Below are 27232 nucleotides of genomic sequence, written 5' to 3' on the forward strand. Positions count from 1 at the left end.
TACATATATGCATTACTTATTGATACATGCATATACAGTATGATGTATTACATATACGCATTGATTATCTATTACATTTATATGTTGAGATTTATTACATATACATCGTGATTATCTATTACATATATGTAGTATTACCATATTACTCGTATATTTTAATCGTTGGCTATAATTTATAAACATGTGATGACGATCATAAAGAAAATAAGGTATAAAAAAAGAAAAAGGAAAAAAATATGCTAGAAAAAAAGAAACTGGAGACAAAGAAAATTGACGGTGGAACAAGGATGCATGGTTTAGGACACGAAAGAAGTAGGAAAGAAAATAGTATTTTTTTTTAAGTTTGTGTACACTAGTAAGTTGTAATTATTTTGTTATTGCTTATATGCGCATGTTTTGTGTTTTGAAGTCTATGCCATTTGGATGGAATAATCCTTCGAGTTTGTGTATGGGTTGTTAGAATAGGGCGTGCTATGATGACACGAATATGAATACTAAAGTACTTTTACGTGTTGGTGTTAGTTGTTGTATTATACACGATATTGAATATATAATAAATTATTTTAAAGTATGTACATATTACAAATATACAACGGTTGAAACATTTGTAAATGTAATTTATGTGGTGTTTATTTGTAGTATATGTAAACTAAAAATTAAGAATGAAGTAGGGGTGAGCAGGATTAGGGTCGGCCCGAAAAAGCTTAACCAGACCAATTTCACCATATATGGACCGACCCTATATTGTGGTGTATGCTTTCGGTCCTTAACTTCCAGGAAATTTTGTCTAGGGTTTTTACACATGATAGCCCGAAAAAGAACTGAACCCAAGTAATCTCAAAAATAGATACACCTTCAACCAAGGTTGGGCCCAATTCATTACCTATTGTGTTATGATCATGACCCATGTATATTGAAAATGCCTAGAAACCGACTAAACCCAACACACAGAGATCTACTTAACTGGGGTTGTATATCAATTTTGCTTCAATTGACAAATTTTGACATAGCTGATTACTGCTTTTCTAGTCATCTTAAATCAAAAGTTTGTATTGAGATAGTCAGCCAATTCTATTTGTTGGGATGAGGAAAAGACATAAGGAAGATTGGAATCTTCTCAACCTCTCTGAAAATGGCTAAGTATGGAAACAGAGCAAACTTAGGCCTCCCAACAAGTTTATACTAAGTCTAGCAAGGTATTTTTCTTTCCCAGCAAAGTTATCTTTTAGAATTCCTCTTAAGTGATAAATTGAGCTAGGTTCACTTTGTCTAGCATGGTTGTTCTTCAAGTCAAGCAAGGTTTGTTTCCTAGCGAACTCTTGACTAAACCAAGCTGAAACCAAGTCTTTTATTGATAATAAACAGCGGTACCAGCAAGCTTGAAGAAACTTGATAAAGAAATAACTAAATAACTTCTTACTAGCAAGGTTCAACTCAGAGCAAGCTACAGTCATGGGAAACAAGAAACAATCTAACTATTGAAGCTCGAATGAAAAAGAAAGATGACAGAGCACTAGCGATGATTAAGCTGGGTCTGTCATGGGAAATACTGACACATGTAGCCCATCACACAACAGCCAAAGCAATGTTTGATGCTATTTTTGAAATGTTCGAAGGAAACACCGAATTGAAGGACATCAAGAAGGATCGGTTGAAATCAAATCTTGATCGGTTTAAATTTAGAGAAGGGGAGAAACCGAGGTATGTGTTGAATAGGTTCTTGGCAATTGCTAATGAAATTAGGACAACTGATCTAGCAATCCCTGATTTTGACATGACCAATAAGTTATTATCATCATTTTCGGGTGAATGGTATACAGCTAGCAAATTCATAAAAGAGAAGGAAAGTTTTCCCCAATTGAAGCTAGATGATGTCATTTTCTTTCTACAAGCAGTAGAACATGAGATGATAGAGAATAACATGATCAAAGAAGACAAACCATGTTTTCAATTGACAAATGCACTCCTAGCACCAATGGGAAATCTGTCCACTAAAAATCAACAACATATTCTCATTATAGAAGAGCTAAGTGAATATGGTGGTGACACACTAAGAGGTTTTGTTGCTGGCAATGTAAACAATCAAAGTGGACAATCCAGATTCAATGCCCAATTGATTGATGACCATGACACATCTTTTATGGCCAGTGGACATGCTCCTTTTGGTAGCGGAAATGTTAACCAAGGAAATGAGTATCAGGCTCTATTTTCAATGTTTACTGATTCCTATAATGCCTTTGTGGCTAAGAGTCTGATTCATACTAGTTTTGTTCAAGAGGAATTCGAGCAGATTGATGCTGATGACTTAGAGAACATGGATTTGAAATAACAAGCAGCAATGTTAGCCTTGAGAAGCAAAAGGTTGTTCAATAGGACTTGGAGGTCCTTGGTATTTGGTCCTAATGACATATTATAATTTGACAAATCAAAAGCAATATGCTACGACTGTCAGCAGCCAGGACACTTTGCTAGGGAGTGCAATCTACCTAGATAGTTTCAAAACAATCAGCCAAGAAATCAGTACCAATACCAGAATCAGAATCAAGGCCAGTAGAGGAACTTCAACAACAACTACAACAACCAACAACCGCAGAATCATGAGCAAGTAATTCCCTAACATCAGAACTTTCAAAGAAACAATCTAAACCCTCCACAAGCTCCTGCAAACAATAACAGAAACAATGTCAACCAACAAAGAAACCAAGGCAATGTGGCATTGGCTGCTTAATAGCAAGAAGGAGATTTTGATTGGAGAAATCATGCCAATGACATAGAAAAAGCAAATGTAGCATTCATGGCCAAAATTGAGAATGAAGCAGAATCCTCTACATTTCAGGTACATTCATTCTCAAAACTTGAATTACTTGAAATGATTGAATCATTGAGAATGACATTAGGGAAGCTTCAAAGTGAATGTTTTAAGAAACAAATTATGATCAATGTGTATGAAGCAAGTGATTTGACCTATGAGGAGAGAATCAAAAGTCTTGAGCAAGACTGTATGAACATCTACAGTCCAAATATGTGACTGAAATAGATGGGTTGAAGGAGATGTTTCTTAATGAGAAATTGAAAAACACCACACTTCAGGTTGAGAATGAATTCCTAAAAAATCTTGTTTCAACAGGAAATATTTGTGGGATCCTAAACAAAATAAAGGAGGAAAATAAATACAAGGTTGTCCTCCACCTTTCAATGACAATTACTCATTGAAGGTTGATAAGGAAAAGAGAAATGTCTTCCTTGATCAGTTTATAGAAGTGTTCAAAGAAAAGAAAGAATTTATTGAAAATTATAAGTTGGTTGAAGTTGATGGAAAGGGGGAGTTTGTGATAAAGGAAAAAGTGAAAAATGAGAAGAATGCTGAGATTTCTGTTGGTATTCAAGTTTCTGAAGATGACTTTGATGAAGACTGTTTGAATAAAGATGACTTAAGTGATTCAAGTGATGATGGTTCTAAGAGAAGAGAACATGAACAGATGAGAAGGGAACATGTGTCAATTGACATATGTGGTGGATCAAAGGTTAACTATAATTCAGTGAAGCCCCCAAGTAAGGAAGCATTGAAGAAGAAAAATGTTAATAATAAGAAGAAAACTGAAGAAACTGTTGACAATGACCAGTTTATTCATGTATATCCTGTTTTCTCAAATCAAGAGCTGTTTGATGTTGGTGAAGTTGAAAGTGTAGAAGAATTTGAGAGAAGACAATCAAGATTTAGAGACAACTCAGATGATGAACCAATCAATATGGAAAGGATAATCTTTTTGAAAAGTTCATTTGAAAGACAAGACATCAAGATTGAAGAGTTTGTACCTTTCTCAATTGACTTTGGTGATCTCAAAACTCAAAAGACCATTGGAATTGAGCCCCCAAGACCAAGTGAAAGATTCAAGAAAGGAAGCCAAGTGAAAGATTCAAAGGAAAAGTATGGTGCAAACACTGTGATATGTATGGACATCACACTGATTGTTGTCATGAGAGATTTACATTCAAGCCATTTCATCTACCAGACACAACCAAGTTTGGACAAGATTTTGGTCTTTATAAGCAAAAGTATGATGAATATATGGAAAAGGGAAAGAAATCATCTGATGAGACTGTGAAGAAAAAGGTTGAAGTAAAAAGTGAAAAGAAAAGTGAAGTGATTGACAAGAAAGTCAAGAAAATTGCTGAAGAGAAAAGGACTACAGTGAATAAACAGCCTATCAGAATAAATCTTGACAAGGATGTTAAGAAAGTAAAATCTGTTGACCAAGGGAAGTCAACAGAGATTGTAGGAGAGGTTTAAAAAGAGATGTTTAGAAGAAAAAAATCAAGAGAGTTAAATGGTGATGAGAAATTTTTGTTGAAACATGGGTTTGAACCTCAAGGTTTCCTTTGGAAACCAAGAAATGATCAAAAGTAACATGTGAAACATTAGTGACAAGTGTGAAGAGAGAATATGTCATTGAAGAATGAAAAAGCATAGTTCCATATGTGAGACCATCATATGAAATTGGTTATGATTCAGATGCTTCTGATGAATCTTGTGAAGTTGTTTATGAGGACCCCAAACCCAATGCAACAATTGTTAATGCTTCTGATGATGCTTGTATTTCATCACTTAACTAATCACTTTTCTTTGATTTGTGCAGGAACAATCCACACCAATCAATGATGTATGATATATGGAAAGTGGATGTTCCAGGCACATGACATGTGACAAGAGGTCACTGGTGAATTATGAAGAAAAGTTTGAAGGACCAGTTGCATTTGGAAGTGATGAAAATGGAGGGAAAATTGTGGGGAAATGCATTCTAACCAATGGCAAAGTGTCATTTGACAATGTATTTTATGTGGAAGGATTGCAATATAACCTTTTGAGCATCTCACAAATGTGTGATAAAGGTTATAAGGTTGGATTAGATGATTCTCATTGTTTCATCCTTAAACCTGAATTTGTGATTCCTCCAGATATGATTATGATGATGGCTCCTAGAAATGGAAACTTGTATGAATTGAAGATGAAGGATGCAATTTCTAGGGGTGGAGCTTGTTTTGGTTCAAAAGCCACTGAAAATGAAACCAAATTGTGGCACAAAATTTTTTGCCATGTTAATCTAAAGAACATGAACAAACTTGTTAATGGTGAACATGTAATTGGTTTACCTTCAAGGGAGTTCAAGCTTGACGACAAATGCATTTCATGTCAGAAAGGAAAACATCACAAGTCATCACACAAAGCAAAACTTGTAAACTCAATTGAACAAGTTGTGGAGTTGCTTCATATGGATCTCTTTGGTCCTGTGAGTGTTCCTAGTATAGGGAAGAAAAGGTATTGCTTAGTAATCATTGATGATTTTTCAAGATATACTTGGGTTTATTTTCTGAATTACAAGGATGAAGCTGCTGAATTGATCAAGAGTTGTGTTACAAGGATTAAGAACCAACTGGATGTAGAGTGAAGGTTATGAGAAGTGATAATGGGACTGAGTTCAAGAATAGGGTGATGACTGAATTCTGTCTTGCAAAAGGAGTTCTACAACAATTCAGTGCTCCTAGAACTCCTGAACAAAATGGTGTAGCTGAAAGAAGAAACAGGACACTCATTGAAGCTGCTAGAACCATGTTATCAGATGCTTATTTGCCAATCACCTTTTGCGCAGAAGCTATCAACACTGCTTGTTATGTTCAGAAGAGGGTACTTCTCAACCAAATCCAAGACAAAACTCCCTATGAGATTTTGTTTAAAAGAAAACCCTACATCAAGTTTCTCAAGCCTTTTGGATGCAAATGTTCATTGTTGAATACCAAAGACTATTTGAACAAGTTTCAATCTAAATCTTTGGATTGTTTCTTTGTTGGATGCTCCACACACTCAAAGGCTTATAGAGTATATGTGAAAGATCACTTGAGTGTGATTGAATATTCTGATATAATATTCAATGAAAATCAGTTCAATACAGTTGATGGAGCATCATGGTTATTTGATCTTGAGAAGTTGATCAAGTCTTTCAAGATTTATCCTGAAGACTTTGATGAAACTTTGTACAGAACAAGTGTCCAAGAAGAAAAGTCAGAAAAGAAGGTTGACTTGAACAAATTATGGTCAAGGGTTGCTAACAAGAACACTGAATACTCTTTTAAGAATACTCTTGATCATGATTCAGAATATGATCAAACTGTTCTTGGGTTGCACTTCATTATTAATGACTTGCTCATGATCATTGACTTGTTCTTGGTTATTTTCAGTTTGCTCATTGTCCATGACAGGGTGTACTTGAACAGGTGGTTGCTCATGATTGTCAGTTTGATTATCTTCTGACAAGGTTGCCTATTTGGTGAATTATACTTGATTATTTAACTTGTGATTTATTTCTCGAGTAATGTTGTATATTCGAGTAAGCTTCCTTCATCTTATCCACTTAGTTCTATTTTTTAATTACTTTATAATATCTGAACAAACTCTGGGACGAGCAAACTTCCTTTATCTAGCAAACTTTATAAACTTTCTTTACCTAGCAAACTTTACAAATGAACTTTACATGGAAAGCTTTGTAAATGAACTTTATCTAGCAAACTTTGAAGACTGGACTTTACCTAGCAAGCTTTGTGAATGAACTTTACTTATCAAGCTTTGTAGATACACTCTACCTAGCAAGGTTTGTAAAATGTTATTAATTGGCTACACGAAAAACCTTTCATCCAGTGGGTAATAACCATTGTACAATAGCAAAGAGGGAATCAAAAAGAACTTTTTCCGACACTTTTTCTCTCAACCAATTGCATTCCTGTACCTCACACTTGTTTATACTATTATCACTTTCACCATGTCAGAAAACTCAACTGTCTTATTAATGAAATCTAGCATATGTTAAAACAAATCAAAGCATTTAAATTTCAAGATAAACTCACGTCTTTGTGTTGTGTGTAGGTATCCATATTGTTCAAGACGACGGTTTGAATCGAAACATCTTGTGACTTTGATATTTATTATCATTCTTTTTCTGTTAAATCTTTAGTGATGATCTAACTGATAGCTATCTTATGTGTCTCTTGATTACAGATCAACAATGGATAAATTCCAAATAACTCCAAATCTTACAAAAACCATTTCTCAGAATTTGAGGAAAAACTGAAGAAGGCGTTGAAGACAGTTCAAACCTTGATGTTTGAGGTTGAGAAGACCTCAGCTGCACCAAAACAGGGGGAGAACTCACTGAATCTTTTGCAGGGGGAGAACACATTGAGTCTTCTATCAGTTTATGATGAAAATGATTCGGATTATGAGAAAACCGATGACATTACAGAAGAAGAAAATAATCAAATCAATGAAAGAAAGAAACTCAAAGGAAAAGGGATCGCTCTAAAAACTGATCAATTGCAAAAATTAAATTCTCTTAAAGGAAATAAAGATGTTTTTCATATTGATGAATCTTAATCAAAAGCCAAAATGATCTTTGAGCAAAGAATGACATAGAGTTTCTAAATCAAATATTGTCTGACAAAGAAATTAAAGAACAAAAGACAATGATGAAACGGTTTGAAGCTGAGAAGAGATCAAGGGATAAATTGAACAATGAAGATCCAAAGAATATCTCACAAGATATAATTGAAAAGTGTTTAAATGATGAAGAAATTCCAAAGGGGGTGCTTGTGTCACTTCTTAAGCTGATATAAAAGGAAGAATCAGAAATGGCTGCAAAAGAAAAACTAGACACTGTGATTGACAAAATTTCAAGGTCTTAGACAATGAAAAGGCTGTCAAGTATAATGATTTAGCAAAAGAAAACTTGAGAAAGCAAGATGAGCAGGAAGAAAAGATGGAAATTGAAAATTTTATATACAAATTTGGAGAGAAACCAAAATTTCTTGTGAAAAATGGGATTCCTTTTGATTCTGTGAAAATCATGTCAAAGAAAGTGATCTTCAGTAGCTTTAAGGTGACTAAAAGAAAACTCATGAAACAAGGAAAGGCAACTGCTGAACATTTCAGTGTAAAGAACAAAGGTAAACCAAAAAATATGACTCATCCATCCAAGATCAGGGAATTTGAAGTCAAGGTATCTGATGACAAGTCAAAGTTTACACTCTATAAACTACTCAATGCAAAGAAGAGAAAAAGGCCAGGATATGTCTCAAGGAAACTAAAACAAACATGCTTCAAGGTGCCTGCACCTACATTTGAAGCAGCAGTCAAAGCTACAAGTCCTCCAGTCAATAGTGATATCATGCCAGATGGATTGTTCTATGAAGCTAGAGTTGAATATCTGAAGGTGCTGACGAAAAATGGAGAAATCAAGAAAATCTCATCCAAGAATGACTTCAAAAAATTCCATCTAGAACAATTGACTGTGATTGCAGCGCTACATTTCTCTGACTATCAGAAAAGACATAGGTCTACCAGTGCACAACAATCTGAACTATTGAATATTTAAGGGAATAAGCAAAGTTGGGATTTCATTATCTGAGCAAAAGGAAAGGATTAAGTGAAACAAAGTCAGAAACTGAGAAACCAACATTTGCAAGTTCATTAAGCAAATTCCAGTATGTTATCAAAGAATATAGCTACAACGGAAGGGAAATGGATGATCCAATCCAAAAGTCAAAAAAAGTGAACAAATTGCAAACATTTTGTATGATGACAGAAATGAAAGGTTCTTGCTGAGAAATATTGAAGGGAAATTAATCCATATAATTTCAAACATCATCGAATTGGAATTTCTGCATGTGAAGGATCTAGAGGATATAATCAGATGGACTCTTCCCTCTTAGCATCCTCACCACAGTCAGTTATTCATATTCAAGGAAAAGGCCGCAACTGTAAGATTGGATAGAAGGATGGAAGCTTCCATTTCTAGAAGATGAAGATGCAACTTATAGATTAGGATTGAGTTATAATGTCCATGAGACAGAATTTATAAATTGTAATCTTTTTTCATTTTTATATGCTATTTCCATTATGAAAATTTGATGTGTATTTTGATAAGTGTATGTAACCTCATAGGTGTTTTGGTACAGCTGGGGATGTTCCAATCTAGGGGGGATTATTGGAATGAGGAAAAGACATAAGGAAGATGGGAATCTTCTCAACCTCTCTGAAAATGGCTAAGTGTAACACCCCAGTCTCTCGTACCACCAATATTGTCCGCTCTGCCCACGAAGAGCTCACGGATTTGTTTTTGGTTGCCCAAAACGCGTTGGTGATGTTAAGAGGCAGGACATTACTTATGAACTAAGGATCTCTCTTGTCCACGGCCGACGTGGGATAGCCTAAGAGTGGGACGATGTTGTGTTTTCCAAGGGTGTTACAAACAACCCCCCTTTAGACTCATCATCCTCGATGAGGCATGTCCCATCATCCCGAACGGCACGAGAGTGGATCTCATACCACCTGTAACATTCTGGCCTCTCGTATCACCAATATTGTCCGCTTTGCCCCCCCATGGGTTGCCCATCCGGGAACTCACGGCTTTGTTTTTGGTTGCCCAGATGGAGACTTCCCAGGAGGTCACCCATCCTAGTACTACTTCCACCTAAGCACGCTTAATCGTGGAGTTTTCATGTGCTTCACAGCCAACTAAGCCCAAAACGCGTTGCTTCATTGATTAAAATTACCCGATAACTATGACGGATCGGATATTCGTATCAATAAATTAAACGAAAACTCGAGTTGTTACACTAAGTATGGAAACCGAGCAAACTTAGGCCTCCCAGCAAGCTTATACTAAGTCTAGCTAGGTATTTTTCTTTCCCAGCAAAGTTATCTTCTAGAATTCCTCTTAAGTGATAAATCGAGCTAGGTTCACTTTGTCTAGCAAGGTTGTTCTTCAAGTCAAGCAAGGTTTGTTTCCTAGCAAACTCTTGACTAAACCAAGCTGAAACCAAGTCTTTTGGAAGATCTAGCAAGGTTTATTGATAATAAACAGTGGTCCCAGCAAGCTTGAAGGAAGTTGATAAAGAAATAACTAAAGAACTTCTTACTAGCAAGGTTCAACTCAGAGCAAGCTACAGTGTTACCAGCACACTTAGGTTTGTTCAATAAGTTAAGTTAACAAAAAGTTGAAGGGATATTTGAAGAAAAAGTTTGCTTGTAGGACTATATCGAGCAAAGTTTGATATGGTCAAGATGTCACACCCTAACCTACGGCGGAAATACCGGGGCGCGAACTGATTGTCACAGCTTTCAAGGTTACTATCATCCATTAATATAAGTCTCGATATCTATTAACTAAATTTTCAAATAACAATCATCTTTACAAAATCCAAATAAAACAAAGTACATATATCAATCAATAACAATATGTCACATTAAGTTTTCTTCTAGCGTAAATCCTTAAGTGATCTTGTACTTCACATTAAACTAATACCTGCATATGCGTTGAAAATATAATGGTTTTGTTAACACGAGGTTTAGTGAGCAACACACCAGTTTAAATGTTCATATAGAAAATAAGTATTTGCAACAAGTCATATGAGTATAACAAATTTACCAAATGAGCAACTATAACTGAGACGTCGAGAAGCACAAAGCTATAACGACTGGCGTATAATCATACTAGACTGAGATTATGTTGGACTTCTCTGAATGTGAAAGCATATAAGCACATAAACAAGTAAATTATAAGTTGTTAGCACATAAGACAAAGTTGCAACTGTAACAACTCGGATTTTCGAATTTATATATGTATTTTATTTTTAAAAATATCCGACTTGGTTCGATGTTCGGTTCTTCTTGTTAAACAAAACTTCCTGCATTTATCAAGTTTAAATTGATTAACATATTATTATTTATTTACTATAATTATATCTTTCTTAAATTTGTCAAATTCAACCCAGACTTAATCTCTTATCCAATTTTGTTCCCACCTTAAATCCCCAGGGACTAAATTGTAAATACTATATATCTTATTATATTTAAGATCCAATTCCCTTGACCCGTACCCTTTTACCCGTGACCCATTTATACACCCATTTAGCATGCTTGAACCACAATTTTCAACACAATCATGAAAACGAATCATTTTGCGCGTTATACATGCCTTTTTTTCGGCTAAACCGACATTTTAATTATGTTTAAACTATCTAACTGATTCGTGTTACCTAAATAACTTAGCCGACCTTTAGTTGATCTTGAAATACATATAAACGATCATAGATTTTCAATTAAGCCTGCAGACATAATCATCAAACCATATTCGTCCTTAGCCCTTTACATAATAACTCCCCATTGTTTTTTTTTAAATTTGACCGTTCCCAACGGTATTGTTAATATTTTATTATTATTTTCCAACACAAGAAGGCGACAAAAGGTTCTCGCCCCCCCCCCCCCCTATCGCCCCACATTTCGCCGGGGAGGGGGCATGGGCGGTGTTCTCGCCCGAATTTCGCCCCAAGCCATCGCCTACTACGGGTGGCCTTATGATGACTTTCTCTCTTCACATGCAAGACACATGTCAATCCCTTAATCATTTTAAAACGTCTATGACTTTTTCATACGATATTTTTTTAGAATTTTTTTACCATAATAGCAAGCGTTTTTTAACTATAATATAAATATTATATTGTTATATAAAAATATAAAAAACTTAATGGGGTTTTTTATGCTGTGTTATTTGGTTGTTTATTGTGTTTTTAATTGAGTTTCTTTATGCATTGTGTTATAAATTTGGTCGCTATGTTTTTCAATTGATACTCATATTAAAGATAAAATTAAAACAAAGATTAAATCATTGTGTCTTTTTGTTCATCATTTGTCTTTCAACTTATCATTGTGTTTTAGTCATTGTGCTCAACATTCACTAAATTTGAGAAAAATAGTATTATGTTCATTGTGTATTACGTTCTAGTCATTGTGTAATATATAGTTTCCATTGTGTTTTACGTTTTAGGCCGTGCTATATGTATTTATCATTGTGTTTTACGCTTCAGGCCATGGCGTTATATGTATTCATTATTGTGTTTTACGTTTCAGTTTTGGCTGTAAACGAACCGAACGAACACGAACAAGACTTTGTTCATGTTCGTTCGTTAAGGAAATAATTTGTTCACGAACGATTTACAAACACTTACCAAACGAGATTTTATGTCTGTGTCCGTTTATTAAGGAAATGAATGTTTTCACAAACGGTTCATGAACAGAAATAAAATCGGCAAAGCCTAGAAATTGAGACCGATAAATAATGAAAACATGTAAACAAATTGAACGAACATGAGCAAGGGTATGTTAGTGTTCGTTCATTTAACTTTATACGAACACGAATGCTTAATAGAACGAGTATTTAAGTTTTTGTTCGTTTATAAAAAAATGAACACTTGTGTTCGTTTAACATAATTGAACAAAGATAAACGAACATAAATGAATTATGTAAATGAACACAAACGAACATAAATTAACACAAATTAATAAATACAAAACTTTTAAGTTGATAACTTATCCAAAAAATATTTAATAATTTTCTATTAACATATAAACGAACATAAATAAACAAACATAATTGAACGTTTATGAACATAAATGAATGAACAGAACATGTGTTCATGTTCATTCGTTTAATTAAACGAACACAAAATTTTTGTTCGTGATCGTTCATTTATTAAATAATTGAACATAAACGAACTTCCCGCCGAACGGTTCACGAACAGTTTACCGAACGTACGGTTTGTTTACTGGCCTAGTTTCAGTTTATTGTGTAATATGTATTCATTATTGTGTTTTATGTATAAGATAATTTGTTTTCATTATATTTACATATTGTTATTACACATCGATGTTATTTGTATTAAAAAAACACAATGATGAGTTGAAAGACACAATGACGAAAAAAACACAAAAATACAATGGCAAACAGAAATACACAATGACGAAAAAAGATACAATGGTAAGCAAAAAATACACAATGACATATATTTTTTTTATATAACAAAATCATACTCATATTAAAGAGAATAAAAACGTTTGTTATTATGGTGAACTTTTAAAAAACAATTATAGACGTTTTAAAATGATGGGAGAATTAACATGTAACTTGCATGTGAATAGAAAACATGTGTAATGTTACTCTTATGTCTTTTTCTTTTGGTTCATACTTAATACATATCAATAAATTACGACTTCTCATACTTCTCATTTTTGTTGGACTTAATTGAATAACTCAACTCTTATATACCATGCTACATAATTATTTTATTAGTGACTATAAGTGTATAAATATTTTTTTGGGATATTATGCTGCCTTGCATTCCAAAGTTGCCGGCCGGCTGCAATTTTTTGTAATAACCTATTGTAAATTGTTCTTTGGTGGCCCGCATATATTCTTTATAAATGAACTTAATTATATAACCTGAAGCTAAGTGGCTCATGGGGGTTCATACTCAACAATATGGAAGGGATTGTGCACAAGACCGTAAGTGTCAATGGGCTCAACATCCACATAGCCGAAAAGGGTCAAGGTCCGTTAGTGGTGTTCCTCCACGGTTTCCCTGAGCTATGGTACTCCTGGCGCCACCAGATCGTCTACTTGGCCGATCATGGTTACCGAGCTGTGGCACCAGACCTTCGTGGCTATGGTGACACGACAGGTGCACCAGTCGATGATCACACCAAGTTCACCATTCACCATTTGGTGGGTGACTTGATTGGGCTTCTTGATGCCATCACAAGTGAAGGTGAAAAGGTGTTTGTTGTAGGTCATGACTGGGGTGCATACCTTGCTTACAACTTATGTGTGTTTAGGCAGAAAGAGTCAAAGCGCTACTGACTCTAAGTGTGCCGTTTATTCCTTGGAACCCAATGGGAGACACGATCGGGATGTTGCGAGCCGCATATGGCGAGGACTACTACATGGTCAGGTTTCAGGTAAATATTTGAGAAATTTTCACTCAATAGTAAGTGAGTTAACTTTATTTTCCAAAATGAGTCATTTTTTATGGTATTTTTGAGAACTTGATTGATAACAAACAATAAGCAAATTTTTGATGGTATTTTAGAGAACTTGATTGATAACAAACAATAAGCAAACAGAGATAGGATCATTATCCGATGGTTTTATTGATTGATTGCATATATTACAAGGAAATTAAGCCAGCCTTATATAGTTGATAAGGCAACGTAAACAAACAAGAAAATAGAAACCAACTGTGAAACAAACTCTGAATTAAAAATGCTAAAGAACTGGTCATTGAGAAGACTACAAGAACGGTTATGATTCAAATTTAGAGCATGTTTGAGATTGAGTTTGAAAACACCTTTTACTGGCTTTTTCAAAAAGCCAATAAGTTAAAAAGTGTTCAGCTATTACAAAAATCATTTTTTTATTTTAGCTTTTTGAAAGGGTTTAAAAAACAGTTATCAAAAAGTCTCAAATCCTGACTTTTCAAAATGGCTTTTTAAATAAACCAAATAAGCCAATAAGTTGTTTTCAAACTCAATCCAAAACAAGCTCTTAAAATATCTTGAGTCATGCAACTATCTTCTGGATACTTGAACGGGATCCGACCCGGAGTTTGGATTACTTTTAATAGTTTTTCTATGACGGATTTCATATGAGATTTGTTGGAAAATCCGTTTTTAATGATTTTCCAACAAAAAAGTTGCATGAGAAAAATACATGCTTGAAAATTGTTTTCAACCATCTTCCAACAACTTTTCTTACAAACACACACTCCAATCAAATCAACGTGCATATACATTGTTGGAACCTGGCGACATTGAAGCCGAGTTGGCTCAAATGGACGCTAAAACAATTGTGAAAAAATTCTTCACATTTACAGAATCCGGACCACTTTATTTCCCTAAACGGAAAGGATTTAAACACTCGCCAAACGATGCCGTAGTTACCTTGCCACCTTGGTTGACGGAAGAAGATGTCGAATACTTTGCCAGCAAACTCGAGAAGGCTGGCATTACTGGCGGAGTTAACTACTATTGAGTTATTCATTTGTAAGTTATATATGTATAAGACTGCAACATACACATTTTATTTTGTTTAATGTGACTTAAGTAATTGATTCACTTCTAAGACCAAAAATTAAAATTTTATCTGAACATAAATCAACATAAATCAATCATCAACGTTTAACAAAGCCTATTGATTTCGATTTCAGATGATCCACCAAAAAACTACGAATGAAAATGAACTATAGAAAGTTAAGTAGAACTTCTTTTATCATTGCTTATATGTCTCTCCATAACTACCTCTAACTGTTTATAACAGAAAAGCAAAAGAGGAGAATATTTTACTCACTGTTTATAATAACTCCCCATTAGTAACTTTCCTTCTATCACTAGTATCACACCATTAGCAACAACTTTTCATCTAGCAACACTAATAGCTTTAATTTTAACATGTTGCAATTAAATACAGAAACTGGGAACTAACTGCATCGTGGAGAGGTGCGAAAGTGACCGTGCCAGTAAAATTTATCATCGGGGATGAGGACTTGGTGTACCATATGCCGGGCATAAAAGACTACATACACAATGGCGAGTTTCAGAAAGATGTTCCATTGTTGGAGGAGATTGTGGTAATGGAAGGTGCAGCACACTTCATCAACCAAGAGAAGCCAGATGAGATCAACAAGCACTTAATTGAGTTTTTAAGGAAACATTGATTGTCTCTTATTTGGTTTCATTCCGTCTCCCTTGTACTTCGTTCAGCTTCATGCCAACTGTCTCTTTTTCATATCAAACATTAATCATCTATCTGTACGTTATTTGGGTTAACTTGACGATCTAATAAATATTATTAGTTATTAACGAGTTAGGAGATATGAGAGTGCATGCTCGTTTAATTGTAATAATGTTTCATGCTTATCGGTTCAAAATTTATATTAATAAATCAAACTATAACCGGCCGATTTCTCACCGTGTACCCGTCGCATACGTATGGTAACTTTTGAACATGTAATGTGTTTAAGTTTAATGTTGTCCGCCACAATGCATGTGTACATATACTTGTTTAGTTCAAAATCAAATGACACAATCAGGTATTTATAAAAATATGTTGTTCACATTTGGATGATGGCTACTTTGTTAAAGAAAAGAAGCTAGCTACCTGGCTGCTTAAGCATTAAGTACGTGTAATCACATAGTTCTCAATATTTTAAATCTTAAATCTTAATTAAATCATCGAATAAAAACTCAACGACAAATTCAGAAAATTTTTAGACGAAGGGTTAACAAAAACGGGTCAAACCAAACTAATTAATGTTAAAAAAGAGGAAAAAAGAAAATATATTCTTCTTTGTTATTTCTTCACAACTAAAGAGACTCCTTGTAATAACTTGTTAGGTAGCGTACTAGTGTTTAGTAACACTCGAAATGAAATGTATTATTGTGATAGAATGAAAACGAGAGTGCCTAGTTGGTTAATGAAATGTAATCACCCATTACACAAAAAATATCATTCACTATAAAAACATAATACCTTTTATCTACTTTCACCCCACTTTCTTGACAACACCACTTGACCACCACCATCATCGGTCGTTGTTACCGTCACGACCACTATGACCATCACCACCACAACCACCGCTATTACCATTTTTTGATTTTAGTGAAAAAAAATATATTTTGAGGCAGTGGTATCTTTGTCGTTTGTATTTCATTTCTTCTATATTCCTACCTATCGTACAACACAACACATTGATCCATTTCTTTCCTATAGGTTAACTAAACATGAGAATGAAATGATATTGATCCATTTCAATTCATTGTCAATTCCATTCCATTGTATATATCTCATACTCCTGTCCATTCCATTATCTAACATTCACTTCTTATTAACAACAATATTATCTTGAATTGTCAATCAAAACTACAAAAACCTTGATAAATATTACAAGTTTTAGGGTCATTTTTCCTTTAATTTTGTCTGTTTAGTAACAACTAACAAACTGTAAACCATAAAACACACCAAGTTTTAGGGTCATTGTTATGTCTTCTTTCGCACATTTGCCGAACAATTAAAATAAGCTAAATAAAGCATAAACATAAACAAAAATAACATTTAGATAAAAAGTTCACTATTAAAAAAAAGTCACATATAAATATCATGGGCGATTTGGGTTCAAAGTTTTAAAATCGTAAAACCTCAATTACATGATTCACATTTTTATGTTTGTCGATCATTGTTGTTTGCAATGGGCCCAAGAGAAAATTACCTGTGCCCCCAAACATATAACAAGTAATGGTCCATATTGGGTTAAAACTTAATACATATTTTCTTCTTAATTTGAATCTACTGGTATTGACTTTTTGGTTTGACTTTTACTTATAATATGCGTTGATTTTAGTAAAGCTGTGATCTCTCATTTATGATGCATAATGCGTTTTGAATTTTTAATTTTTATTCGAATTGATTGATTGCATCGTAGATTTGTGTGGTTGTATCGATCTTGGTTTGATATAGCTATCAACACTAGAAAACAAGAGGTTTTGCTACGTACTTTTTTTTTTGCAACAAGTTGCTATGCGCGTTTACGACAAAGTGAGACCGAAAAAAAGAAGAAAACAGAACCATATATTTCCTTTCCTACAAATTTTGCTCTGAAATTGTGACACAACAAAAAAACCCTAATTTTACAGTTTCATCCCAAAAGCATAATAAAACTCAATTTTGTGAGTGCCGTTTAATTAAACTTGGAAAATACAAGTTCCGTTGTAAATGCATTAGAAAATAATATAGCCTTTTTATATTTGCGACGCATTTGCTGCACAAAACATAAATAAACGAGAAACATACTGCATGCTCCACAAATGCGTCGCAAAATGTAAATAAATTAACTAAATAACGTTCCTAAATGGAAATTTAATTAAACCAGAAAATTAGTCTTGTTTTCTTGTTTACTGCTATTGTAAAAGTCCCTTTATTTGTCATCAGTGTGAAAAGGGAAACCCTCATGATATAGGTACATTAATCAAGCCTATATGGTATAAAATGTTCATTCAATATATTTTTTTTTAATCATGTATACATATTAAAGGATACGTACCACTTTTCATCAATGAAAATATGAAATAACATATAACCGGAGCATATACCATGCTACATAATTATTTTATTAGTGATTATAAGTTTATATACGGAAGTATCTTTTGGATGTTATGCTGCCTTGCATTCCAAAGCTGCCGGCCGGATGCAATTTTTTGTAGTTAACTGTTGTTCTTTGGTGGCCGGCATATATTCTTAAATGAACTTATATAACCAGAACCGAAGTGGCAAATGGCCGGTTCATACTCAACAATATGGAAGGAATTGTGCACAAGACCATAAGTGTGAATGGGCTCAATATCCACATAGCCGAAAAGGGTCAAGTGTAACATCCCGAAATTTCCAAAATGATATTAATTATATTACTTAATAATAGAGGGAAAGTTTACTCGGGTTATCGGGAAATAAATAAATAGAGTAGGAGTTGGTATGGGTCGGGCTAGTGTTGGGTAATGGATATGGGTTATGGACCTGGGTTATGAAAGAAGGAAGGAGAGTCCATGGGCTTAAGCCCATGATCCCTAAATATAAATACCATTAATCACCATTTAATCCTCATTCTCACATATTCCATACACCACCCAAAACACACACGACCCGAACCAAGATCCGAAGGCGAAAACCCGAGCTTGTTGGTGCTGGAACGTCGTGACGGACCAAAACAACATCAAGGCTTAACCGGGTTCGTAGTTTGACTCGTTCAAGGTACGTTTATAGTTAGAAATCGTTCGTATAGGTTCTGTTTGATTTGAGAAATGATAGATCTGAGTTTGTATGGTAAAAACGAATCCAACAAAGCTAATCTTACTGAAAATGGTTATGATTTGATGGGTTAATCGATTGATAAAAAGAACCCGTAACCTATATGCCTAAATCGCACCCTTTAAACATCGATGTTAGGTCGATTTGATGGTTGGGGTTTGTAGGCGCTGGTCAGACGATCCCGTGGATACCTAAATCGAGTTATTTGGTTAAGAAACGAAGGTGATTAAGGGATTTAAGAACGAACAGTAGCTGCAGACGACAACTTCGCCTGCAAGCTAAGTTCGCCTGATGAACTTCGCCTGCAAGCTAAGTTCGCCTGATGACAACTTCGCCTAAAGCCAAGTTCGCCTGATGACAACTTCGCCTAAAGCCAAGTTCGCCTGATGACAACTTCGCCTAAAGCCAAGTTCGCCTGATGACAACTTCGCCTAAAGCCAAGTTCGCCTGATGACAACTTCGCCTAAAGCTAAGTTCGCCTAAGGTTTAACTTCGCCTAAAGCTAAGTTCGCCTAAGGTTTAACTTCGTCTAAAGTCAAGTTCGATTAGAGAATAGATTAAAACGATAAGTAAAAGTAAGCTAATACTAGGCCACCAGATTAGATCAGACAAGCATTGATACGTGTAACTTATACAGTCAGCCGAGCTCAGTTAAAGAAGGGATTTACAACTATCAGAGGAAGAAGCAGAGTTCAGGTGAGTTTCTAGCCCCATTCCTTGTTATGTTTTCGGGGCTGTGTGCATACTCGATGTGTTGTTAATACATTTATCCTAAGTGATAAGTGTATGCCATATGTGATATATGTGATGGATATGAATGATTGCTTGTCGGTACGCGAACGATCTTCGGATATTGCGCGTACTGTCAGGTTAAAAATAAAGGTACGAATATTATATATCGAAGATGTATGAATATTAGAAATGAATACTTGTCGGGGCGTGAACGATCTTCGGATATTGCACGTAACGACAAGGGGTATGGTTGTTAAATGAAGGATGTAAAGAACGCCTAGAATGTTTTTATGCTATGATGTAATTATTGTATATGTGAAGTATGTGTATACAGGTACACGAATGGTATGTGAGTTCTACGTTCGACATAGTAAGTTAGGATGGCAAATCCCTCTAACTTCTGTTGGACATAGACTTGGCAGGTGATGGCGTAGTTAAGGACTGCGTGCCTTATACGTGATGTAGATGATAGATGTAAACGTAGATAGAGACGGTAGGCCTTATACGTGTTATAGGAGATAGACGCCAACGTAGATAAGGACGGCGAACCTTATACGTAACGTAGATAAGGACTGCGGACCTTATACGTAATGTAGATAGGCGTCAGCACAGGAAATGACTGTGGACCTTATACGTGCTTTAGCATGGGGGAGGACTGCGGACCTCGTACGTGCTATGAATTAGGTTGCAACATAGGTAAGGATCGTGGACCTTGTACGTGTTGTGGATGTATGATGGTATAGGGAAGGATCGCGGACCTTGTACGTACCATGAATGGTGAACATAGGTAAGGACTGCGGACCTTTTACGTGTTCACGATCGTGAGTACAGGTATAGACGGCGGACTATGAACGTACTCTCGGTAGACTGAGGTTAGTGATTGTAGATTTGTATGTATGTATGGTAGCAAGTATGTATGTAGAACAGAAGGGTAACTAGTGAAGTATGGATATGTATCTTCGGATATGTATGTATGTGTTGTATTGTATGGCGTACGATTAACTAGACCTCACTCAGCGTAGCTGACTTTTAGTATGCACGCAGGTGAGTAGGATGAGGCAGCTCGCTTGAGAGGACACGTGGCACTGAATAAGAGGCTGGCATCGGAAGACTCAAGATGTTTTAATGTAATTGACGTTTATTTTGAAAGACAAAATGATGTTTTAAGACAAGGCGTGTTTTGTTACGAAATGTTTTATGAAAGTTTTTATATTCCGCGAAAGTTTTAATGAACTCTGATTTGTAAAAACTGTGTTTATGAGTAAATCCGACGCTAAAGTAGGGCTACCGGTGTCGGGGCCTTACAAGTTGGTATCAGAGCATAAGTTCGAGAGATTTAAGCATCCTACATGCTTAGACTCGAACAGAGAATGAGAATTAAAATGAGAAAGAAAGAAGATGCCAGTTCAAGAATGTCATGTGTCGCTCAAGCAAGATCAGTAAAGGTAAAGTGTATGATTAAATGATATATGTTAATGAGAAAGAAAAGATACGTGAACGATAGGGATAGGAATAATTGATTGTTTGATTTGACTAACTGCTTAAGTAGAACCAGCACAAATAGACTCATAAAGGGAAGTGTATAGGACACGGAAAGCAACGTGATCAGCTAGTCACAGCTGGCCACTGTTATTACCTGTTAGCCTTGCTATCCTTTTACTAAATAGTTCCTTGAGTGATGACGTTTGTGTTTTCCCTTTTAGAATACTAATGGCTGGAGCTGGAGAATTTGTTGGAACTGGGGGTCGCACTGGACGTCGTGGCAGGCCTCGTCTGGTCCGGCAACCCTCGGTAGAAGAAGCTTCCCACACCGAAGATGAAGGAAGCGCAGCTGGAGGAGACCAGAACAACAACGAAGAGGTTCAACTTAGCCCTGCAGTTCAAGCAGCCATTGTTCAAGCTGTAGTTGCTGCTGTGAAGAACCTGAATCCCGAAAGATCTGCTGGAAGCTGTGAACGAACTGCTGAAGGGGCAGGTGGTGATGGTAGGAAGGATGGGGAAGGAGAAAGAGAGGCCTCGAGTGAGGATAAATCTGTGAAGGTCGATGACAGGAAAAGAGGCTAAGATGGGTGCAACTATAAGTCCTTCAAAGGATGCGACCCGCCAAAGCTGACTGGGTTGGGAGACGCAATCGCTACTCTCCAGTGGATGACCACTATGGACAAGATTATCCACATTAGCGAATGCCGTCCCGACCAAGCTGTGGGTTATGCTACTCAGTCATTTGAAGAAGAAGCTATGTATTAGTGGGAAAGTGTGGAGCAGAGAAAGACTAGGGATGAGATCAAGGCGTTGAGATGGGACGATCTGAAAGAGTTGGTGATGAAGAAGTTTTGTGCAGATGCCGAGGTTGAAAGGACGGAGATAAAGTTCCTGAATTTAAAGGCCGGTACGATGACGCATCGTTAGTATACTACTGAATTCAACCGACTATCTAGGTTGGTGCCTGATATGGTTGACACTGAGGTCCAGAGAATCAAATGTTATGTGAGGGGATTGCCACAAAAAGTCCGCATGTTAGTCAGGGCAAATAAACCTGCTACTTTTGACTCTGCTGTTGAACTTGCAGAAGTGGTTTATGCTGACCTGGCTGAGGACGATGTGGTGGTGGAGGAAAAGAAGGAGAAGAAATGGGCTACCTCTGCTAAGCGGTCTGGCGAGATGGTGACAACAACTGATGAGAGGAAGGCCAAGGTTGGGAACAAGGATGCATGTAAGACGTGTGGGCGAGTGCACCGGGGAGAATGCAAGACTGGGACAGACAGGTGCTATCGGTGTGGAAAGAGTGGGCATTATTCTCGAGAATGCCCTGATCGTCCAAAGTGCTTCAAATGCGGAAAAGCTGACCACATGGCTAGGGATTGCAAGGAATCAGGGGCGGGAGGTGTGAAAGGGTAAAGACTTGGGGAAACTGCAGAGAGGAACACTTGATGAAGGAATAATTGCTCATGCAATGGTTTTATTAAGTTACTTTTGCTTAAGGACTTGTTTTGTGTTAAGGTTTAAAACTTATGTTTATCAGTGACGTGTAATATATTGAGTTTGGTTATGAATGATTATTATGCTATGATGAGAGGTTGTTTTAGACAATAGTGTTAAAAGTACTAATCGAAGCCTTGGAAGGATGAGATGAGTCTTGGTACATCGAGGGTCTCATGGACGAGCTACCTTAAATAGCTAAAACACATGACCACCATTCGATGGCTACAGAATCAGGAGTAAGAAGGATAACTCAGAAAGCAAAGACGATTCAATAAAGTGTGTAAACATAAGAAGTTTTCCTTTTATAGGGAATAAATTAGGTTTCGGGGACGAAACCTCTTTAAGGAGGGAAGACTTGTAACATCCCGAAATTTCCAAAATGATATTAATTATATTACTTAATAATAGAGGGAAAGTTTACTCGGGTTATCGGGAAATAAATAAATAGAGTAGGAGTTGGTATGGGTCGGGCTAGTGTTGGGTAATGGATATGGGTTATGGACCTGGGTTATGAAAGAATGAAGGAGAGTCCATGGGCTTAAGCCCATGATCCCTAAATATAAATACCATTAATCACCATTTAATCCTCATTCTCACATATTCCATACACCACCCAAAACACACACGACCCGAACCAAGATCCGAAGGCGAAAACCCGAGCTTGTTGGTGCTGGAACGTCGTGACGGACCAAAACAACATCAAGGCTTAACCGGGTTCGTAGTTCGACTCGTTCAAGGTACGTTTATAGTTAGAAATCGTTCGTATAGGTTCTGTTTGATTTGAGAAATGATAGATCTGAGTTTGTATGGTAAAAACGAATCCAACAAAGCTAATCTTACTGAAAATGGTTATGATTTGATGGGTTAATCGATTGATAAAAAGAACCCGTAACCTATATGCCTAAATCGCACCCTTTAAACATCGATTTTAGGTCGATTTGATGGTTGGGGTTTGTAGGCGCTGGTCAGACGATCCCGTGGGTACCTAAATCGAGTTATTTGGTTAAGAAACGAAGGTGATTAAGGGATTTAAGAACGAACAGTAGCTGCAGACGACAACTTTGCCTGCAAGCTAAGTTCGCCTGATGAACTTCGCCTGCAAGCTAAGTTCGCCTGATGACAACTTCGCCTAAAGCCAAGTTCGCCTGATGACAACTTCGCCTAAAGCCAAGTTCGCCTGATGACAACTTCGCCTAAAGCCAAGTTCGCCTAAGGTTTAACTTCGCCTAAAGTCAACTTCGATTAGAGAATAGATTAAAACGATAAGTAAAAGTAAGCTAATACTAGGCCACCAGATTAGATCAGACGAGCATTGATACGTGTAACTTATACAGTCAGCCGAGCTCAGTTAAAGAAGGGATTTACAACTATCAGAGGAAGAAGCAGAGTTCAGGTGAGTTTCTAGCCCCATTCCTTGTTATGTTTTCGGGGCTGTGTGCATACTCGATGTGTTGTTAATACATTTATCCTAAGTGATAAGTGTATGCCATATGTGATATATGTGATGGATATGAATGATTGCTTGTCGGTACGCGAACGATCTTCGGATATTGCGCGTACTGTCAGGTTAAAAATAAAGGTACGAATATTATATATCGAAGATGTATGAATATTAGAAATGAATACTTGTCGGGGCGTGAACGATCTTCGGATATTGCACGTAACGACAAGGGGTATGGTTGTTAAATGAAGGATGTAAAGAACGCCTAGAATGTTTTTATGCTATGATGTAATTATTGTATATGTGAAGTATGTGTATACAGGTACACGAATGGTATGTGAGTTCTACGTTCGACATAGTAAGTTAGGATGGCAAATCCCTCTAACTTCTGTTGGACATAGACTTGGCAGGTGATGGCGTAGTTAAGGACTGTGTGCCTTATACGTGATGTAGATGATAGATGTAAACGTAGATAGAGACGGTAGGCCTTATACGTGTTATAGGAGATAGACGCCAACGTAGATAAGGACGGCGAACCTTATACGTAACGTAGATAAGGACTGCGGACCTTATACGTAATGTAGATAGGCGTCAGCACAGGAAAGGACTGTGGACCTTATACGTGCTTTAGCATGGGGGAGGACTGCGGACCTCGTACGTGCTATGAATTAGGTTGCAACATAGGTAAGGATCGTGGACCTTGTACGTGTTGTGGATGTATGATGGTATAGGGAAGGATCGCGGACCTTGTACGTACCATGAATGGTGAACATAGGTAAGGACTGCGGACCTTTTACGTGTTCACGATCGTGAGTACAGGTATAGACGGCGGACTATGAACGTACTCTCGGTAGACTGAGGTTAGTGATTGTAGATATGTATGTATGTATGGTAGCAAGTATGTATGTAGAACAGAAGGGTAACTAGTGAAGTATGGATATGTATCTTCGGATATGTATGTATGTGTTGTATTGTATAGCGTACGATTAACTAGACCTCACTCAGCGTAGCTGACTTTTAGTATGCACGCAGGTGAGTAGGATGAGGCAGCTCGCTTGAGAGGACACGTGGCACTGAATAAGAGGCTGGCATCGGAAGACTCAAGATGTTTTAATGTAATTGACGTTTATTTTGAAAGACAAAATGATGTTTTAAGACAAGGCGTGTTTTGTTACGAAATGTTTAATGAAAGTTTTTATATTCCGCGAAAGTTTTAATGAACTCTGATTTGTAAGAACTGTGTTTATGAGTAAATCCGACGCTAAAGTAGGGCTACCGGTGTCGGGGCCTTACATCAAGGTCCTTTTGTACTGTTCCTCCATGGTTTTCCTGAGCTATGGTACTCCTGGCGCCACCAGATCGTCTACTTGGCTGATCATGGCTACCGAGCCGTGGCACCTGACGTTCGTGGCTATGGTGACACAACAGGTGAACCAATCGACGATCACACCAAGTTCACCATATACCATTTGGTGGGTGACTTGATTGGGCTTCTTGATGCCATCACAAATGAAGGTGAAAAGGTGTTTGTTGTAGGTCATGATTGGGGCGCATACCTTGCTTACAACTTATGTGTGTTTAGGCCAGAAAGAGTCAAAGCGCTAGTGACTCTAAGTGTGCCGTTTATTCCTTGGAACCCAATGGGAGACATGATCGGCATGTTGCGAGCCGCATATGGCGAGGACTACTACATGTTCAGGTTTCAGGTAAATATTTGAGAAAATTTCACTCGATAGTAAGCGAGTTAGGTTAGTTTTCTAAAGTGCATGTCATTGCTTTAAAACGAGTCGTTTTTCTATGAGGGACTTCATAGGAGATTTGTTGGGAAATTCGCTTTTTAATGATTTTCCAATAAAAAAGTTGCATGAGAAAAACTCAAAACACATGCTTGAAAATTGTTTTCAACCGTTTTCCAACAACTTTTCTTACAAAAACACAATCCAATCAAATCAACGTCCATATATGTGTAGGAACCTGGAAACATTGAAGCCGAGTTAGCTCAAATGGACGCTAAAACAATTGTGAAAAAATTCTTGACATTTCGAGAATCCGGACCTATTTATTTCCCTAAAGGGAAAGGATTTAAGCATTCCCCCAACGGTGCTGTAGTTACCTTGCCACCTTGGTTGACGGAAGAAGATGTCGAATACTTTGCTAGCAAACTCGAGAAGGCTGGCATTACTGGTGGAGTTAACTACTATCGAGTTATTCGTTTGTAAGTTATATATGTATAAGACTGCCAAACACACATTTTATTTTGTTTAATGTGATGTAATTAAGTAATTGAGTCACTTCTAAGACCAAAGAATCATCTATTTAATCTGAACATAAATCAATCATTAACAAAGCAAAAGAGGAGAATATTTTATTCACTATTTCTAGCAACTCCTCATTGATAGTAACTTTACTTCTATCACTAGTAATGCACCATTAGCACCAACTTTTCATCTAGTAACACTAATAACTTTATAAATTTTAACATGATCCAATTAACTTACAGAAATTGGGAACTAAGTGCATCGTGGAGTGGTGCGAAAGTGACCGTGCCAACAAAATTTATCACCGGGGATGAGGACTTGGTGTACCATATTCCGGGCATGAAAGAGTACATACACAATGGCGAGTTTCAGAAAGATGTTCCACTGTTGGAGGAGATTGTGGTAATGGAAGGTGCAACTCACTTCATCAACCAAGAGAAGCCAGATGAGATTAATAAGCACTTAATTGAGTTTTTAAGGAAATATTAATCATCTCTTATAATCGGTTGCAGACATCGCTTGTTTTATTGGGACCTAGCTATTTGATCTTCCAGTTATACAAAAAAAAAAGGTAGCCAAATAATTGTGTAACAGAACTTAATAAATGGTCTCCAAGAGGACATCATTTTGGTGAAATGTTGTACTTTCCATTTCCGACCAAGTGTTGGTCATTTTAGTGTTATTGGTTATCTTGATGATCTAGTAAATATTATTAGTTATTAACGAGCTATAAGATGCAGGAGCGCATGCATGCTCATTTAAATCCAATTATTTTTCGTGTTTATCAGTTCAAGGATTATATTAAGGTGGTAACATCTTGAGCTAATTGTGTTTAAGGTGGTAATATCTTGAGCCATATCTCTACTTGGGTTATATTTCTATTTGGGCAAAATCTCAACTAACTGAGTTTTAATTAGTTAATTGTTGGGCTTAGCTTATGATCTGGTTGGATAAAAGAGAGGATCCGAATATAACCAATATCCATCTACAAGGTTGGGTGTTGTGGTATGGCAATTGAGCACCATCCGTCCGCTTCAACTATTATAACGGCGCCATGCCACAACCCAAGGATTATTCTGGTG

General features: G+C 36.5%; 2 protein-coding genes across 2 annotated transcripts in view; both read left to right on the forward strand.

Moving 5' to 3' along the window:
* LOC143563454 (epoxide hydrolase 1-like) overlaps nucleotides 1-15639 on the forward strand; it is a 124718-nt gene extending 109079 nt beyond the window's left edge. The window contains exon 3 of the mRNA XM_077050995.1: nucleotides 15348-15639. Coding sequence (XP_076907110.1) covers nucleotides 15348-15594 — 247 coding nt within the window. The 3' untranslated portion in view covers nucleotides 15595-15639. The remainder of the gene's footprint in view (nucleotides 1-15347) is intronic.
* Nucleotides 15640-18166: 2527 nt separating this feature from the next.
* LOC143563483 (epoxide hydrolase 1-like) lies at nucleotides 18167-26639 on the forward strand. The gene is made up of 5 exons (XM_077051016.1): nucleotides 18167-18298; nucleotide 20400; nucleotides 25192-25598; nucleotides 25863-26107; nucleotides 26393-26639. Exons 1-5 carry the CDS (start codon nucleotides 18230-18232, stop codon nucleotides 26637-26639), a joined length of 969 nt encoding a protein of 322 aa, XP_076907131.1. The 5' UTR covers nucleotides 18167-18229.
* The last annotated feature ends 593 nt before the right edge of the window (nucleotides 26640-27232 follow it).

This window comes from Bidens hawaiensis, unplaced genomic scaffold (assembly GCF_021521415.1).
Source record: "Bidens hawaiensis isolate Kalapana, Puna unplaced genomic scaffold, B.hawaiensis_p1.1 tig00001179_1, whole genome shotgun sequence".
Lineage (NCBI taxonomy): Eukaryota > Viridiplantae > Streptophyta > Magnoliopsida > Asterales > Asteraceae > Bidens > Bidens hawaiensis.

Coding starts and splice junctions, on each gene's coding strand:
- LOC143563483 (XM_077051016.1), top strand. CDS start 18,230: ATGGAAGGAATTGTGCACAAGACCATAAGTGTGAATGGGCTCAATATC. Junction 25,599..25,862: donor ACTACATGTTCAGGTTTCAG/GTAAATATTTGA, acceptor ATATATGTGTAG/GAACCTGGAAACATTGAAGC. Junction 26,108..26,392: donor TACTATCGAGTTATTCGTTT/GTAAGTTATATA, acceptor ATTAACTTACAG/AAATTGGGAACTAAGTGCAT.